The sequence below is a fragment of the Neovison vison genome, chromosome 10, assembly GCF_020171115.1.
Source record: "Neovison vison isolate M4711 chromosome 10, ASM_NN_V1, whole genome shotgun sequence".
Classification (NCBI taxonomy): domain Eukaryota; kingdom Metazoa; phylum Chordata; class Mammalia; order Carnivora; family Mustelidae; genus Neogale; species Neogale vison.
This window is the reverse complement of record NC_058100.1, coordinates 74,683,671-74,702,117: the sequence shown is the minus strand read 5'-3', so window position 1 is coordinate 74,702,117 and position 18,447 is coordinate 74,683,671. Positions and strand designations below refer to the sequence as shown.

The 18,447-nt window shown below is 45.2% G+C and overlaps 1 protein-coding gene across 8 annotated transcripts in view; it reads right to left on the bottom strand.

The window, feature by feature from the left end:
• The window catches only part of SRGAP2 (SLIT-ROBO Rho GTPase activating protein 2), a 236,557-nt gene that overhangs the window by 126,484 nt on the left and 91,626 nt on the right, over window positions 1-18,447 (bottom strand). The window contains exon 1 of one of the 8 annotated variants that reach the window (XM_044267774.1): window positions 1,573-1,719. The exons of the other annotated variants lie outside the window; for them this stretch is intronic. Within the exon in view, the coding sequence (XP_044123709.1) occupies window positions 1,573-1,661 (89 nt within the window). The 5' untranslated portion in view covers window positions 1,662-1,719. Of the gene's footprint in view, window positions 1-1,572; window positions 1,720-18,447 lie in introns of those variants that run through there. 8 annotated transcript variants of the gene reach the window in all.

The window sequence follows — 18,447 nt, the reverse complement described above, 5'->3', positions numbered from 1 at the left end:
CTATGCCCCCGCAGAACCACAGAAGAGATCATCATTCTAAATGCACTGAAAGATCAACCTGCACAGCGGAATCATTCATTTCAAATCCATTAGGCCGGTTTTTCTAGTTCAACTTCAGACTATTCATGGACAATTCAAGAAAATGTAGCAGCAAATGCTCCAAGGGATTTCTCTACAATATCTCGGGTAAAGAGAGAACTCAAGAAAGGTCCAAGTTGGCCTCCCTATTATTACACTTATTACACTTCCCTTTTTTGCCGTATCCCCTCTGTTCCGTTTCAGTTGTCGCCCCCATAAAATGGACACGCGCCCTGTCGGTGTACCGTCTCACTCCTTAGAGATCTGCCCAGCCTCACTGTAAAATCCCAGGAGGCCTTCTGGCCAAAGGTGCCATTTAAGGAAGAACTGCTGTGCTCCCAGCTCTGCAGATGGGACGCGTGACACGAGCTTGGCATTACCAGAGGGCTGGAGCTTCTTCACTAATTCTACAGAGGTACGTTTCCTTTTGGGCCAATGGCCCCCGGCCCACCCACCTATGGGGCTGTTGTGCAGTTAAAATGAGATGCCGAATGCACAAGAATTACATCAACAGTAAAGCACCGAACAAATGTGAAGAAATATTATTATTTTAATTTCCAAACAAACTGGGATCGGCTTTCGTCAATTTCCAACAGGCTCCTCACCCGGCCCTGGGTCAGGGCCAAGAGCGCAGCCTGCTGCAATTGCACAGCCCTTGGCCGAGAACGGTGGGGATAAGACAGCAGCAATCGGCAATTAACCAAGCAGCTGTACGTCTCTGGGAAGACGTGTGAGAGATACCAACAGGAGAGCAGACTTTAATCTTCCACTGTCCTTCCCCTGAGGACCAGGGTGGAACAATCAGTCCTGCATTCCACATGGGGAACTGTGTGCTGCAGGAGACAGGAAGGAAGCCAAAGGGAGCTCAGATCACCAGAGCCCAAGATGCTTCAACTTCATCTGAGCCTCTCTTTCTTGGAATTCCTATCAAATGTGCCACTCTGTCCACGAGGATGGCAAATATCAATCTATCTAAGAAAAACAGCATTCCTCACATTCGAAAATAGACACATATGTGATGAGTGACGAAACCCAAAATGAGTTAAATACATACGATATATGTTCTTAAGCAGCCAACTAAGAAGAGGATATAAAAAGACCAAAAAAAAAAAAAAAAAGGTACCTACTTAATAAAAGGGATCATTTAGTGACAGTTGGACAGGGAACTCGTGACAAGCAGGGAGTCCGATTTTTAAGCCTAAATTCCCTCCTGGCACCTTGATTAAAATGAAATGAACTGAGGCAGCCAAAGAGATTATTTTATTCAGATGAATGTTATTAGCCTTTCTGGCTTATTTTCTCTATTATGCATTTTGCTGATGCTGACAGAAGCAGACGGGCTGGATGGAGAGGGAAAGCTGTGGCGGATTTATGGTTTGACAGCGCCATGCATAAAATCAGACCCTTGCTGACCCAGATAAGCCAGAGGATGGATGGGATTTGCTGGGGAAGATGTTAAAAGAAGGAGGGGAGAGAAAAAAAAAAAAAAATCACCAAGGTGGGAAGCGACTTGAAAAAGATTCTCCTTGTAATGGTGGCCGCTGGTTGTACGACCCAGGAGTGCGGTGGCAGCCTGGAGGCATCTTTCAAAGACAGCAGGCAGGGAGGGAGGGGGCAGTCACACTTCTGGAGGCTTATCACAGCTCCGCTTCAGCTTTGCCAGCAGTGGGATCAGAGTAGGAGAGCTCTGAGACAGAAAAAGGGCCAAAGGCAAAAATGTATATTTTATGTATTGAGAAACCAGCTTTCACATTTTCAGGGACAAGTTCATGCCACAAATTGTCTTCGGGAGCCTAGACAGATGATTAGAAAGGATTCAAGCAGTGGTGTACCCACCTTCCTCAAAATAGTCTCAATTGTCCCCTATAATCAGGTTTGGGGGAAGCACTGTATGGAAATGGAATTCTTGTGGCTCTGGATTACTTCCACTGAGCCCAGCCACACCCCTGGGATCATGGCATGTCCACGAGCTGAGAACTTAAGAGTCTGCTTTGAAGTTGAGAACTGGCATCGTGTCTGACATCTTAATAACTATTTCCTGAATGATTGCAGGACCAACGTTCCCCCTGAGTTAGGTCAGAGGACTGGGAGGGGTTCTCAAATCTAAGCCATCGCAGCCCCTAACTGGAGATGTCTCCATCAATTTATGACAGGCAAGACACCTTGCTTTCCCTTCAACCATCCCCACCCCAGCCCGTGCTCACGGCAGGGAGAGGGAGGCTGGAGATTCCTTTAATCACTCAAGACAGCTCTGCAGACCCCATGAGACCATACCCGGCAGCAATGGAGGGTGTCTACACAAGATTTAAATCTCTGTCATTCAGGTTTCTTGCCTAGATTTCTGACATCTTACTGTCAGGTCCTTTCTCTAAAGTCTTCTTATTTCATTCATTCAACAAATACTGATTGAATACCTACCAGCTGCCAGGCACTATCGTGGGAAACTAGAGATAACGGGAGCAACGTTCTTGTTTCTGACCAGCTTCTCCTACATTTACAGAATCTCCTGGATCTAACACGTGGTCTTCTTGCTCCTGAACCTTCCACGAGCCACAACCCACATATTATCCTAGTCTTTTTTTTTTTTTTTTTTCCTAGTCTTGATGCTCGTGTACACACTGACCCATTGTGGAACCCTGGTTTCGCTGATGTAGATCTGCCTGCCCAGCAGCCTTCCAGGGCTTCTGCAGACCTGGGACCTTCCCTTTGTTTATACTGTCTTGCCACTAGCGTTCTCAGAACTGTAGGGAGGTATAAACAAAGAGCTAGTAAATTCCCTCTGCATCCTCTGGGCATTCTCTAAATACTAGAGAACAAACACTATGCACCCCACCCCCCATGTAATCCACAAACCCAAAGGCCTAGAAATTCATTTATGTATCACATTTCCATCCTGAAAGTCCCCCAAAATAGGCTGTGATCATATCAAAAGGTGTGAGCTAACTCACTTAAAATAAAACATCACGGCAAAAGCAAAAGATATAACAAAAGTATGACCGATGTGCAAGGAACAAAAATATGTTTCTCAGTTTAAAAAGTTTTTTTAAAGATTTTATTTATTTATTTGACGCAGAGAGAGAGAGTGTACAAGAACGGGGAGTGGCAGGGAGAGGGAGAAGCAAGCTCCTGCAGAGCAGGAAGCCTGACATGGGGCTCTATCCCAGGACTCTGGGATCATGACCTGAGCCGAAGGCAGATGCTTAACCAACTGAGCCACTCAGGCGCCGTTTAAAAAGATTTTATGACCATCTATAATACAGTTAACACATATCTCTTATATAATAATTCCATAGAATGATCTGTGAATAACTCTATAAGTATATCTTTAGTTTTTTCTTCTCTAGTTAATTAAGATGTCACCAGAAACCCCATAAGTAATTACAGCACAAGACAAACATACGAAAAAAAAAATACACGCAGATGTGTTAACAGATTTTTTGAATGAATGAAATCTTGGGAGATGACGAGACAGACAGCCTGGCTCACCCCTCCCTACTAGTTCATTCCACAGAATACCTGTCTGTGCCAAACTGGAATGATGTCACCCCAAAATCCACACACTTATTTTCAAAGCAGTAACCACTACCTTGGGAGCAGGCATTTCCCCGGCACCAGTCACAAGCGGAGAACCTTGACCTACAGCCAGTAACTCCCGCCTTGGCCAAAGCATGCCAAGTACCAACAGGCTACCTAGGAAAAAAGGGTATCCCTAAGTTCCAGACCTCCCCCTCCTGCATACCTGTGAATGGGGTCATGAGCTCCCTTCCGTGGCTCACGACAACAATGAAGAAGGAGGAATAAAGAAGTAGCACTTGATTCTCTGAAACTACAGAGCTAAACAAACTAAAGTCTAAATAGTCATCAGATCAGCCACATGCATCGCTCTCAGTTCCCATGTTTTGTTTTGTTTTGTTTTGTTTTTAAGCTCTTATGTCTTTATTCATGAAAGACAGAGAGAGAGAGGCAGAGGCAGAGGGAGAAGCGGGCTCCCCGGACATGGGACTCGATCCCAGGACGCCGGGATCATGACCCGAACCGAAGGCAGACATTTAATCAGCTGAACCACCCAGGTGCCCCTCTCATGTGTTGTTTTGGTATTTATCTTGCCTGACTGGAAGGAATGCCCTTGAGGACAGGGTGTATTTTGGAATAGTCAATGAACATCTATCACCAAGAAATGGGCAGGTACCTAATTAGCACTGACTAATGACAGATGCCACAGTCACAAAAATCTTGCAAATGTTGAGCACAGTAAAACAGCTCATTTAATGAATAGTTAGTACTGCCCACCTCCATCAATCGTGCCAAACAACCACTGTCCCATGTATCTGGGCGGTCACTGAGTGACTGAGTCTGCACGCCCACTGGCTGTGCGCTCTAAGTGACAGCATATTATTAACCAGGCCGATACTATTCTGGAAAAATTTTACAGGTTGGGGTGGCGTAAGAGATGCCCTGGTCAATTTCCAGTTAGCAGGTGACTGAGTTCTACAGGTCTATAATTAATACGGATGAACGACAGTATCCCATCCCAGAGAGATGGTACACTCTACAAAGACCTTGAACCATGTCTCTGACCTGGAGTCTAGTCTTACTCTGCCACTTGCTAGAGCAGGGTAATCGTGCATCAGCCACAGAAGCACTCCGGACCTCAACATTTCTTTAGCCACTTAACTGAATAAATGGGGACAGCAGACCCGCCCTGCCTAACTCACATGGCTATTATAAAGATCAAGTCAAACAAGGTGATGCCCATTAAAAAAAGCTCACAAACACTAAAGCGCTCTACTCCTACGAATCAGTATTGTCATTGTTTATTATCACTGTTATAACTATTAATTATTATCACTTGACAGTCCATGCAATGGGTTCACACCCACAAAACAAAGTGGCTAAGTCATGTCTGAAAAGACAAAGATGTCTCAAAACTCCCAGGCCTTAATACCCAAGTTTGCAATGAACTTGGCTTTATCAATTTGATACTTCATTGGCGCACACTAAAGAAAAAATACATTCTGTTGTTATTAACTTATCATCCTGCTTCTCTGGAAACTTCCCAACTCAGTGACTCTCCTATGTCCAACCTAGAAGAGAATTGAGAAGAAAGACTTGTTCAGGTGCAGAAAGAAAAGCCAGAGGGTACGAAAAGTAACATCACGGAGCTTCAGATCTAGAAGAGACTTTCTAGATGGTCTAGAGTCTAGACCTAACATCATTTTCTAAACGAGGAAACTGAGGCTCCAATAATGGAACAGGGCGAGAACTCAGTTCTCCTGAATAGCCATCATTTTCTCATTTCATAGTGGCATTTGCTCTATTTCCACTAAACCTGTGGATTCCTGGTGCTGGAAAGAGTTAATGGACAATGCTCAGCTGCCCGAGCCCCAGAGCACAGAGCTATTCCGAGACAGCACATAACCGGAATACCAAGGGTCCGTGAACCCGGAGGGAGCAAAACTGCTGGTGCCTGACGGCGCCGGAAAGCATGTTGACACGCTGCATGTGGTTACACATGAAAGGCAAGTGACTAGGAAAAGCAGTTTTGAATCCCACCCCATTCTAATTTGGGACTGGCTCTGGGCACCTACTGAAGCCCCGGGCCACACCCTGGCCGCTCTGTAAAATGACCCTGGAGTTCCTTCCCTCTCTGCTCTGTGGCCTCGAGTTAACTCCTTCTCTGCTTCCACCAGGGTCAAAGCAGTTCTTAGAACTGGGGAACTACGCAGGGCAATCAAGATCCAAGAGGGAACGATTCATGGCGAGATTCTCAGTGTGGATTCAGATGAGAGCCACTAGTATCTGCCGTCTCCAAGGCGCATGGGGCCTGGAGCCTTGAGCAGCCAGGCTCCCAAGTCTGAGCACAGCTTCTCTAAGAGTGAGTCCTCAGGACCCCAAATCACTGTGCATCAGAATCACCTGTGGTGCTTTTTTTTAAAGTACGGTTTCCTGTGCTCTTCTGCCAGAGTTTCTGCTTTACTAGGGGTGATGCTCAGGAATCTGCATTTTATTTTATTGAAAGTTTTATTTATTTAAATAATCTCTACACTCAACATGGGGCTCGAACTCATAACCCCGAGATCAATAGTTACACACTCCGACTGAGCGAGACAGGCACCCCAGGAATCTGCATTTTACTTTATTATTATTTTTTTAAAGATTTTATTTATTTATTTGACAGAGAGAAATCTCAAGTAGACGGAGAAGCAGGCAGAGAGAGAGAGAGGGAAGCAGGCTCCCTGCTGAGCAGAGAGCCCAATGCGGGACTCAATCCCAGGGCGCTGAGATCATGACCTGAGCCAAAGGCAGCGGCTTAACCCACTGAGCCACCCAGGCGCCCCGGAATCTGCATTTTAAATACACACCCCAGGGAATATCATACACACCAAAATGTTAAGAACCAATGCTCTTAAAGCAATGTTTTTTAAACTGGGATACAACCCATTAGTAGGATTAATAAATCAATTTAGCAGGTTACCACCCAGCATTTCTTAAAAAATGAAAGAGAAAACAGTGGGACATAATAACACAGAACCAAGCAGAAAATAGCAGCGTACAACACACAGAGCAAAGACGTATAGGGATTGTTTTATAAAAAATGCTGTTCTCGGTTAATTAAAAATACACCGTGAAATGTCTATACATGTGTGCATTCCAGCTTGTACTACAAAATATTTTTATAAAATCTTTTGGGGGGTGATTACTTACCCCAGATCCTTTTGGAGAAACTAAGAATTCTCTTCCAAGTATTCTCCAAAGGAAGGAGAGAAGGAGGGAGGGAGGAGGTGTTATGCACACACACACCATAAGGTATGAGTCATTGGTCCCTAAACTTTGAGAAGCTCCAGCCTTAAGGACTTCTCTTGAAGATACTCCTGATAGCAGCCTAGTCCTCTGGTCACAGTGCGCACCTGATAATTTCCGGACTGTCTCAGTTACTTTCTCTGCAAGCTCGGTAAATGACTGCTAGTATCTGCCTAAGGTAAGAGAAGTGGCCTCACCATGTTGATTCTCTTTCTCTCAGATTCAGGGTGACTAGAAATGTTGAAGATCAACAGTGTCCCTCAGAACACTGGGAGAAAGCTATTAGCAAATGGCAAGAATGAGGAGAGCAGTCGCGTGGTCACAACATCAGTGTTCCCCCAAGGAACGTGCTCCCTGTCCCTAGCACTGCAAGGGTCGGCTGTGGGACTGGCGCCTTTCTGCATCCCTACTGGTAACGTCAGCAGAAGAACATGGTTATTCCCAAACTAGTGACTTTTTTGACCAGTAAATGCACACACATTTATAAACACAGAGACCCAGCCTCATCTTCTCCCTATGCCCAAAAGGACAGAAATTCTTCAGCCCTGGATGGGAGATTCAGAAGAGGCAAAGACCATGAGAAAAGGAGCAACAGCCCAGCTTGATGCCCTACATGGTCTCATGCTAATGGCTGACTGAGCCGCACAAAGTGAGGGTGAAATTGGGAGCAAAGGTTTTAGAAGCCAGCCCTTGTCCGATGCGGCACCTGTGATGTGGAGAAGGGTCAGGAAAGATGGCGAAGTCGGGCAGGGAGGACTATTAAGAAGAGAGAATCAAACTTCAAAACTATCTTAAATTTCCTGATACTTTTCAGTAACTTGTTTTCCTGCGGTGGAAACTGGCACAGCATCGAGGATGCTTTGGGTCCATCTGTTTTTGAACTTAAGCTGCAGACAAGATTCAGAACAGCTGGAATCAGCAGCACTGACCATGTTTTATGTGTCTGGAGGAAGGAGAGGAGTAGGATAAGTGTGAAGAGTTACATGGGGCAAAGGAAGGGGGATCTGGAAGCCATCCCCAGGCAGAGAGGAGACAATGGCCAGGTCGGAATTGACGCAAAAGAACTTTTTCTGTGCATCTGAGCACAGAATGCCAAAGAGAAGAAACAGAGGGGGAGTCAGAACAGGGCACCAGCAAACAGGCCAGCAACAGGGCCCCAAATTCCGCAAGTCTGGATGTCACTGAGCAGTACCCTGCAGCCTCACCTCTGAGGGACCAGACGAAGATCATTCAAGGTACTTTGTCAAGCATATTACATGAGTTGCTGGTAAAGGACTTCACAGTCAGCCTAGACCTGCAATGAGAGCTGGACTTTTGATTCCTAGACACGAGAAAGGTGCTCATGGAGAACAGCAGCGGGAATTGAGATAAAGTGGCGAGGGTCATTAAGCCATCTGGTGGCTTTCCCACAGTCACAATGGGCCCAGCAGTGAGGGGGAAATGACCTCAGGATGGTCCTCAGGGTCTGCCCAGTGTCCGGTCTAAGGCCCCGGCACTGACTTCCGACAATGCCCTAAGTACATCTATGGAAAAGCAGGTCTCTTACTTCTCACACGGCTGCTCAGTCTCAACTTGAGAGAAAAGATTGGGCGGTGATAAATGTCCATCAAGACCTCATTCGGAAGGGGAAAAAAATAAAATACAAGCAGAAAGAAATAAACCAAATGGTATTTCAAATAACTACTAAAATCACACCAAAGGTCTGGAGGTTGGAAGAGAAGGAATTAGCACTCAACTTTTTGAACTCCGTGTTTTGGTCCTTAAGGCTGGAAATAAACAGACAAACAAAACCCTCTAAAGCAGTATTAAATTCTAGTTAGTCATCTTCTCCTTCAGAGGCATTGGTTAGCGGTTCTGAAACGATTTTGTGGATATATTAGGACTGGGCAATTAGATACACACATTACAGATAATGGGTGCCAGATTTCTCACTGTTCAGAGAACAGGGTTATAGATGTGGAAAGGGAGAAAATAGACTAAAACATGTGGAGCTGGATTAGAATTGGAAGATATGGATGAGACTTATGGCTTTAATAGAGATAAGTCCATAGATAGAGACATAACCCAGAGAAGTGTGTGGGTATGTGCATGTGTGCACACACATACCCGTTAAACTGCCTCTGTCTGCCAAGAGGGACCACAAACAGTAGGAGTTTAGTAACAAGGAACACATCTAGCATCCACGGTTTCTAAATACCATTCGCCATGAACAGGATCCAGGGCTCCTGGAAGAAAGGGTTCCTGAAGTGAAGCAAGGAAGGACAAGATGAGGCTAGAACATCACTTTGGGCCAGAAAGCTGAACGGTGGGAACATGTCAAAAGGATACAGGAACCAGCCTGGAATGAATATTAAAATAAATAAAGACAGTAAAGGACGACGTGAAAACCTGCTAGGGGCACCTGGATGGCTCAGTCAGATAAGCATCTGCCTTTGGCTCCAGTCATCATCCTGGAGTCCCTGGCTGAGCCCCCTGCTCAGCTGGGGATCCGCTTCTGCCTCCCCTCCCCAGCCTCCTTTCCTGCTCTCTCAGTCACTCTCTCAAATAAATAAAACCTTGTTTTTTAAAAACAGGATTATAACCTATTGAATAAAAGCAGAATCCATGAGTCTAAATTGATATACAGAAATAGCTAGACAAATATCTGGGGGGGGATGGAGAAGTTCTTCCTTACAGTAGAATCCCCACTGATAAATGTAGAAAAAAATGATATGGAAACTAGGATAATTACTGTTTGGTGACCATCATCATAATAATTGATTCAAGCAAGAGTCATCACCGCATGCTACAACTGATAAGGGGAAGTTTTGAAAAGCAACATGATATTTACATGGTCTCAAAGTATCTCTCCAAAATGCATTAATTACAAAGCATAAACTAGAATAACTTTATGGTAGAGAAATCCGGCAGACACCACTCTAAGCAAATGATCAAAGTTAACATCACCAGTAGTGGGATCATCAGCCAATGACTCTTGATATTAGGTACTGAGAATAAAACATCGCTCCCATGGTATTTCTGCCCAAAGCACATAACCTAAAGATAATCATAAAGAAATACCAGACAGTATCAGAGACACCAAATTAAGAGACATTCTATAAAATAACTGAGCTGAATGCTCCCCAGAAATAGCAAGGGCATGAACTACAATGAAAGACCTGGAAACCATTCCACATCAAAGGAAACTAAAGAGACAAGCCAACTGAATGAAATGCATAATCTCTTTGGCCAAAAAGAAAACTGGGGGAACAAATGGTAAACCTGAATATCTGTGGATTATACAATATTATTCTATCAATATTTATACCCTGATTTTGGTCACTGTACTGGTCCTTATGTCATAGTACAACCTTACTTTAAGTGACTATATACTGGAGTATACGGAGGTCAAGGGGCATCGTGTCTACAAATTATGCTCAAGCGTTTCAGGAAAAAAACATGCACGTGCATGAGCTGTGTCTGGAGAAAAAAAGAAGTAGAAAGCAAATGCAGTAATATGCTAACATTTCCGGACAATCTGGTAAATGACAGAAATTCTCCTGCCATTCCTGCCACTTTTCTGTAAATCTAAAATGATACCAAAAACAATGTTTATAAAGATCCCATTTTGGAGAAAAGTGAAAAGAAACCCTTTCTCCATCTTGCCTTTGGCACTAAATATATGTGACTTTGTGTTATCTTTTTTTCATATAAACCTCCTGTCTTCCACATGAGACAATGAGCCTCCTGAGGGCAGAAGCTGGGTTCTACACCGCTCTGGGACCCCAGGTACCTGCCAGAACCCATCGGTCAGGGCTGAGGATGAAGATGAAGCCAAGTGTTATGACTGAATCACATATAATACGGGTGACTGAAAGGGTCACTCAACAGTGCTGATTCCTCAACCTTGAACTCTGCACCTTCTCAGAACACACACACACACAACCTTAATATATTTCACATTAAATGGGAACCTCCATGAGAACAGTGGCTTATTCTTCTGTGTGGATTTAATTCGCCCTTGGTATAGACTAAGCGCTGAAAAAATGTTGTTGAAATGTACAGGTGAACCTCACTTACCATGACTGGTGTTCGCCAAAACTTTCTGTGTTAATGAACAAAAGGGCCAGGAGTGGACTTGTTTTCCAGAAGAAAGAAAAGCACAAGGATGTTCTTAAGCCCCCAACATAATAAGGAGCTTATCAAAGATTTTCAAGCCAATACTTACTGATGAGAGTGACTTGAAAACTGGCCCAGACCTGATAAATTGCTTTTTCCATTTGGTTAAAGGTGAGAATGTTTCTAAAGTCTTCTCTAATTTGGAACCAAGAAAGCCTACCTAAGATGTATTATATGGGCGCCTGGCTAGCTCAGCCGGTGGAGGGTGAACTTTTGATCTTGGGTTCATGAGTTCAAGCCCCCCACACAGATCTTACTAAGAAAGAAAGAAAGGAAGAAAGAAAGAAAGAAAGAGAGAGAGAAAGATGTATTATGTATCTTTTTTCCTTGTGGCTTCCCTGAACTATGCCATAAAGAAGGTGTCCTAAAGCCTAGCCGGAAACTCAGTATGTGTGTTTCAGGGCTGGGAATGGGGTGGGGAGAAAAGATGTCTAGCTGAATTCTCTACAAGGAACATTACCCTCACTCACTTTCCAGTGCGGAGACCTGGCAAAACCAACACTGAAAATGTACATGAATAAAGTTAGCAGCCAAGACAAAGGCCCTAACAATACCATGTAATCCGCATGTTCCGAGAACCCAAACGGCCTCCGGAGGTGCTAATGGAAAAGTCTCTGTGGCACGCCCACCTGAATGTCTGTATGTGTGTGTACATGGGGCTCTGTGGCTGGGAAGGGCACACGTTCCCACCCATGACCAGGCAAAACAGAAGCAAGGAGGGGGCTGACCAGTTGAGCATCTATGTAAGAAGAAGGGCGGGGAGGAGTACAGAAAGTCAATACACCTAGGAAGCCGAATCCTTCTTTATGGGGCCTGCCAGCCTGGCTTCCCCGGCTCTCTGTCAGAGTCTTCTCAGGAGCGTGGGCTCTGTTTTCCAAAGGAACTGTCTCGGGAATCATTTCCACCTGTATGCCGTGGAATCAAGTCCGTCTGACTTCCTCCTTTTGCTAAATCCTCAAGATGCTGCCTGTAAATTCAAAGAATTTCAAGCACCAACAGAAACCCCCGCCCCTACCCCCGGAACACAGTAGTTCTGAACATCTGTTGTTTACAAGGGCGCAGGCTGAGAGCTGCCAGACTTGTTCCACAACCTCTCCTTGAACACAGAGGCTGCTAGGGAGGGATGTCTAAACTCCATGCAAGGATGCCTTGTCTCGACCGCTTAAGTAGAAATTGGCAAACACAGCTCAGCATCCTACCGTTGAAGATAATCCTACTTTGTTCGATTCATTTTCTAATCCCGGTTCTTTAACCAGCTGTACCCAAAATATGTTAAGAAGCAGAGCTCTGCTTATTGATCTTCCCTGAGTTGAAAACCCGAGGGGGCAATGATCCAGGGATTGGTGGCAGTGTAAAAGGCCAGGAGGTAGCAGGAAAGATGATCCTTTTTCAACTCTGAAAAATCCAAACCCTCCTTTTTTTCTCATTCTCCCTAAATCCTTCATTAACACTGAGCTCTTCCCATATGACTCTGTGTCTCTTCCCAGCACGATGCCTCAGCACAGCGAAGGAATTGGATATTAAAGTCTTTACTTCAATTAACTTGGGGCCAAACCTAATTGAGAACATAACTGCTATCTTTTACCTTTTCCTGCCTAAGCCAAGCACAAGTCCCTCCTGAGTAATCCACCTTCCCTCCCTTCCCGGTGACTATTAGAACCTGCCACAGACAGGGTCCTATTTTTAGAATCATGTGCCCATGCGCATATGTGCTCTTATTATTCTCTGTCAGCCCGTCTGATGTTCCCCATTTCAATTATGAAAAGTCCTTATGGCAGAGACAGTCTTTTCTTCTTATCTTGTAAACCCTCCCACTTAACGCAGTCAGCTCCCAATAAAGATGACATGGCTTTTGCCTTTAAAAGGGAACTGGATCAAAGTCAATTCATTTAATTGGCTGCGAATTCCTGAAAATTAAAGATCCTTCGAACCAGACGCACATTGCTTCCTGTGTCTACCGCAGAATTATTATGGGACTTACGACAGCCGAAAAAACAAATACTGAAAGTTTCCTGCACCCCAGCACTGTTGTTAAGGGACACGATCAGCCGCGGCTGGCTCCGGCAAGCTGAAAGACTGAGGTGTGTCCTGCTAGCATTCCAATGGCAGAGCCTCGGAGGCGCCGGAAGCCCCAGCATCGTCCCAACTGCTCATTAAAGCATGTTTTGCTCCCAAATGCCCTCTATCATTCCATACCCCGAAAGGATGCTACAAAGCCATGGATGCAGAAACGTAGCAGCTTCTGTTTGACCTCATGAGCCGATCCAGTAGACCACAATCTGGGATGCTCACGACCGAGGCTGCTGGTAGACCTGACCAGGCTGGCGTGCTTTCATCCACCCCGGCTTGCAATCAGGACCTCAGCACATATTTATGGAAACCCACGATTTGCCCATTAGACATCAGAGGGAAGACAAATGCCCTCCTTTTGATGATTATGAGCCTGGGTCTAAAAGGAACATACCAGGCTTAACTACCTGGTTCAACGTAGCTCATGTCCCCTTGTGAACATGACAGCTTATAAGACAAAACGTGCAACTGCTTTTTATAGGAACCGGACGTACAATTACAGAGAGTCACATAATTGCATAGTTCCCGCCCAGTGCAGCCGTATCACAAAAATCAGGAAGGAGGATGAGTTTTGTCATTCAGAAGGGCCCACACACAGGGGTCACTGAGGAAAAGGGAGATGGAAATGATGCTAGCTGGGGCCAGGCTTAGGAATGCTTCACTCCACACAGGGAATAAATAGGGAATCTAATCCACCAAGGTCTTAACCTGGGATAAGTATGTTCAGTCCCATCTCCTGAGGACAAGAGCAGCCTTTGTATTTCCATGTGCTAAGTGCTGTCCTAAGGGCTTCATGTACATTAATTCCCTTACTCAGCAGAACAGCTCCATGAGGCAGGCACTGGTAGGACCCTGAATTTACAGACAAGGAAACTGAGGCAACCAAGAACCTTCACTACAATCTCCCAGCTGGTAAGTGAGAAATCCAGGATTGCAAACCCAGGAAATATGCTTCCAGAATTGGTGATCTTGACCGCCATGTTATCCTCCTTCTGTGGTCGTGATAATTACATCAGCTACCTTTTTTTTTTTTTTTGCGCATCTGTAAGTTAGAGGCACTACGCTAGTGCTTCATATGTATTATATTTAATCCTTAAACAACTCTTCAAGGTGACTATTAGTCTCTACATTTCGCAGATGAGTGAACTGAAGCTAAAAGGGGTTAAGCGACTTGCTCAAGGTTACAGGGCTTTAAGTGGAAGAGACAGAACTCAGACCCAAATGTGTCTGGACTAAAACTCTCAACTTAAAAAAAAAATAAATTAAATAAAAAATAATAATAAAGCTCTCAGCTTTTACTACTAAGACATTTTATTACTAAGCTCTACCAAGGAGCTTTCGAATGAATTTTGTCTTTGTTCCAAAGACTGGCCAGCACCCTGTCCTGCTGACCTCCATCCTGCCCTCCCAAAACTGCCTTTGTGTGTCTCTTCTATCCTGCTTTTGTCCATGTGTGAGGAGACTTCCCAAGTCTTCCAAAAAGGACCCAAGCACCACCTAATTCTGTATGGACTAGGCCAACAAGACACTCATCAGGGGACCTTTTGTTAGTTTCTAAATAAAGATTACAGCTTGAGCCATGGCAAAGAGAAGCCAACCCTTGCTCAATACCAGATGCTACATCTGGGCAAAATCTTCCCCAAGGGAACAAACAGCTCCCAAATATGTCCAAAATGAAGGAGTAACACACTGCTCCCAGGAAGTGAGGGGTTCTCCCTTCCTGCAGATTCAGGCCTCCTCCTACCTCCGTCCTCAAAGTCATCACTACTCAAGAAGGAACTTTCTGGTCCACCACCCTTTTCTGATTTGCAATCACAGCTGTAACAACCTCGATGGCCAACTGACTCTGCTTTTCAACCCCCTGCTATCCTGTCAGGCTGAGGAACAGCTCTGAAGTTAACTCCAGAGGAAAACCCATCGATGGTAGGTGACGTAACTGCAGAGACAGTACACAATCAAATACTGGGCCCAAGGCCAAGAACATGGACTCTACAAGAATGTCTCTCTAATTAATTGTGTACCTAACCTCCCACTGAAAGGCATATTGCAGGTTGAATGTCTGCGAGATTCCTGAGATACTGGGTCCTTGCTCCCTTACCTCCCTTCCCAGAGTTGCACAACTCAAAATCAGCCAAATAAGAGGGTTTACTTTCCAAGTGTATCTCTTTAATGTCCTGCTAATTTCATGTTAGTGAGAATAGGATATTGTCTTCTTCCTATCCCCAACCTAACACAATGCCTGGTCCTCAAAATGTGTACTGAACGAATGCACAAATAATATCTTTTAAATCACTTTTCATTCTCTGCAATCTGAGTACCACAGACAATACAAAGGCTGTTTCCCTCTTTTTTCCTCCTAAACCCTTAATGTTGGAAATCAGACACTGCCACAGCCTCGATCATCACCTTGCTATGAACATGCCCAAATATCTACCCAAAACCCAGACTTCAGCCCTGAACACAAGCCCAGACCTTTAGCCCTGAACACAGCCATTGATTTTCTCTCAATTACTGAAAATTTCAGCTTCAATATCCTTCTAGCCTCTTAAACTTAACATCCAAAAGCCAAATTTCTCGTATTGTACCCCTTCAAAAACAACTCTTCCGACCTTTGGTATTTCTATTAAAGGCATCATTAATCTACCAGTCACCCAAGTCCAAAAGAACCTTCACAGCCCTCCTTCTTTTGTGTTTCCAAGTTCACTTGAAACCTGAATCCCATCTGTCAGCAATTCCTGTAGATGCTTCCTGTACCAGGTGTTTTCCATCTGTCTTTAGACTGGAAGCTCCAGGATTGTAGGGGGACAGTTTTCCTTTTGCCTGGCATGTGTCTGTCACATGGGAAGAGCACTATACATACTTCCTAAATGGTCTGAGAGATCAATTTCTGTCCTTTTCATTCCTACCATCCCACCCTAATTTAGATCCTCATTATCTGCTGTGGCAACGGGTTTCACTATCTCGAGTTTCCAGTCCTTTAGTCAATCACCACCATTAAGGTTAAGGTTAAGCTTTGGTAAGCAGAACTCAGATCTCAGCTTGGATCCTAGCTGTTCAAACCTGCAGGTTTCCAGTGTCTATTGCATAGCGCCAAATCGAAAGTCAAGGCCCTCCACAATATGGCCCTATCTACCTTTGCCCAACTCCTCCACACACCGTTGTTAACCAGCCAAACCAGTCCACTAGCTGCGTCCTGAAAAGCACTTTGTACTTTCCTCCTGCTGTGCCCCTCTGTGCCTACAACATTCCCTCTCTCCATTGATCAAAATCCTATCCATTTTCTTCAATGTCTGGTTCAAATTCCATTTCTTCCCTCAAGTCTCCTGACCACGCCAACTGTGCTGCTTCCCTTCCACAGCACACACATGTTGCCTTATACTGAAGATGTGTTACAGCATTCAGGTAGAATTTCTCCCCAACCGGACAATAAATTCATTTGGGAAAGAACCACTCCTTCTACTTCTTTGGATCTCCCTCCTCTAAGAGTCTAGAACAATATCTCAAAAATATTCAACAAATATTTGTTGTTAAGGAAAAAGAAAAGCTAGAAGAAAGAAAAGATGTTGGCAGTGGGTTTTACAGTAACATAAGGTCTCTGGAAAGAACACAGCAGGATAGCGATGTAGGAGGATTCCTCTAAAGATTCGACAGGCAAAAAAAAAAAAAAGGAAGGAAAGAACTGAGCTATTAAAAGTGGGAGATCAAAACCAAGTGAGCTATGACTGAAAGGTAATTTACAACAAGTCTATGTTTAAAAAAAAAAAACAAAAAACAGCCACAGCCAAAGCATTATCAATTAGAGTCCTGCTGGGCAATATTAACACAGATTCCACTTAAAAGAGACAATCAAAGGCTTAGCAGCAAGTAAGAATACATTTATACTCTTCAAGGAGCCAAAGAAAATGCAAGAACATCTTCCCTAGGAAGACTTCCTACCCTCACATAGTATTTTATCTCTGCTCTTAATCAAACCAGGCGGATAGAATTTCAGACAGAAGCAGGTTCACCCACCATTCAAAGGGAAGGTGGAAGCCATGTTCCCTTCTTAAACAAAGCAAAATACGGTAGAATCAAATAAACGCTATGTAGTTCCATCTGCAGCATCTCTCATTCTTTCTGCGGGGGGAGGGGAAGAGAAGGAGTGTGATGGGACCGCAGGGTCAGCCTCTGCAAAGGAGTCAGAGCTGGAAGGGCTTTAATGAGGATGTTGGCTCGGAGCACAGTGCGGCAGAGGACAAAAGGTGAGCAGGAGCAAAGCAGAATGGCAAGCAAAGCCGAAGAGTGACAGCCTAATGGCTTCCTGGGTAAGAAGTTGTCCAAAAGAAGAAAAAAGCAGCTCAGCAATGTTTGTCCCTAAATGCAGTCACTTAAAACCCTAACCGAATACCCAACCGAACTGAGTGCGACAGGCTGAAATGGAGCCAGGCTGAGAAACTGGCCTGGAAAAGGGCGGGACGGGTCCCTGTAGACGGACCTCGGCCCCGGCCACCCTGCCCCAGCCGGACCTGGACAGTCTCACCGCCCTGAGGCGCGTCTGCCCGGAGCTGCCGTTGGCAGCTGCTCTCCTGGCAGCGCAGAGAGCCAAATCCATGGCATTGCTGGGCCAACAGCTGCTACAGCTCCGGGGGAGGCGACGAGTGCCCGCTGAGACGCTCTGGGCAGAGAATGAACTATTCTCGGGATCAGCCCTAGAGTCAGCAAAATCGAGGCTGCACTCCACCGGCTGAATGAAAATACAGTACAACTGCCGCTCCCGAGAGCCAGGAAACCCACAGCCCTTCTTCTGGCCCAGCCTCTCTGGCCTGGAGTGCTTCATGCCCTCACGCCTCTACTTCCGAGGGCACGACTTAGGGTCAGGCCCAGGTTAACCTTCGGCTCCGGCTCCCCACCACACCTTCTTAACAGGCCTCGGGCTTCCTGGGCTCTCTCGGAGACTGATCTTCTGTGGTGTTGCCATAGTTACCGTCCCAAAGCACGGCCATAATTAGGTTCCTTGCTCAAAAACTATCAATGGCTCCCCACGCTTATAGAATAAACCCTGTCGCCTGGCAGTCACGCGCTACTAGAATCAGGCCCCTTCCAACTTTTCCAAGCTTGTTTCACGATTGCACTTATTATTCCATTCCTCCAGATGAGGTACCCACAAGTCTTATGTTTGCAACTCTGTGCCTTCACCGACCCTGTTCCTTCTGCCTGAAGTGCTTCCTTCCCTTCCCCCATCCGTCTATCCTCCTTCTACAACTTCCACCTTGTCTCCACTGAATTCAGCTCATAGGACCAGTACCTAGCACCTGCACTTGTGTTTTCCCATTTCCCATCCGCTGACCTTCACCTTCGTGA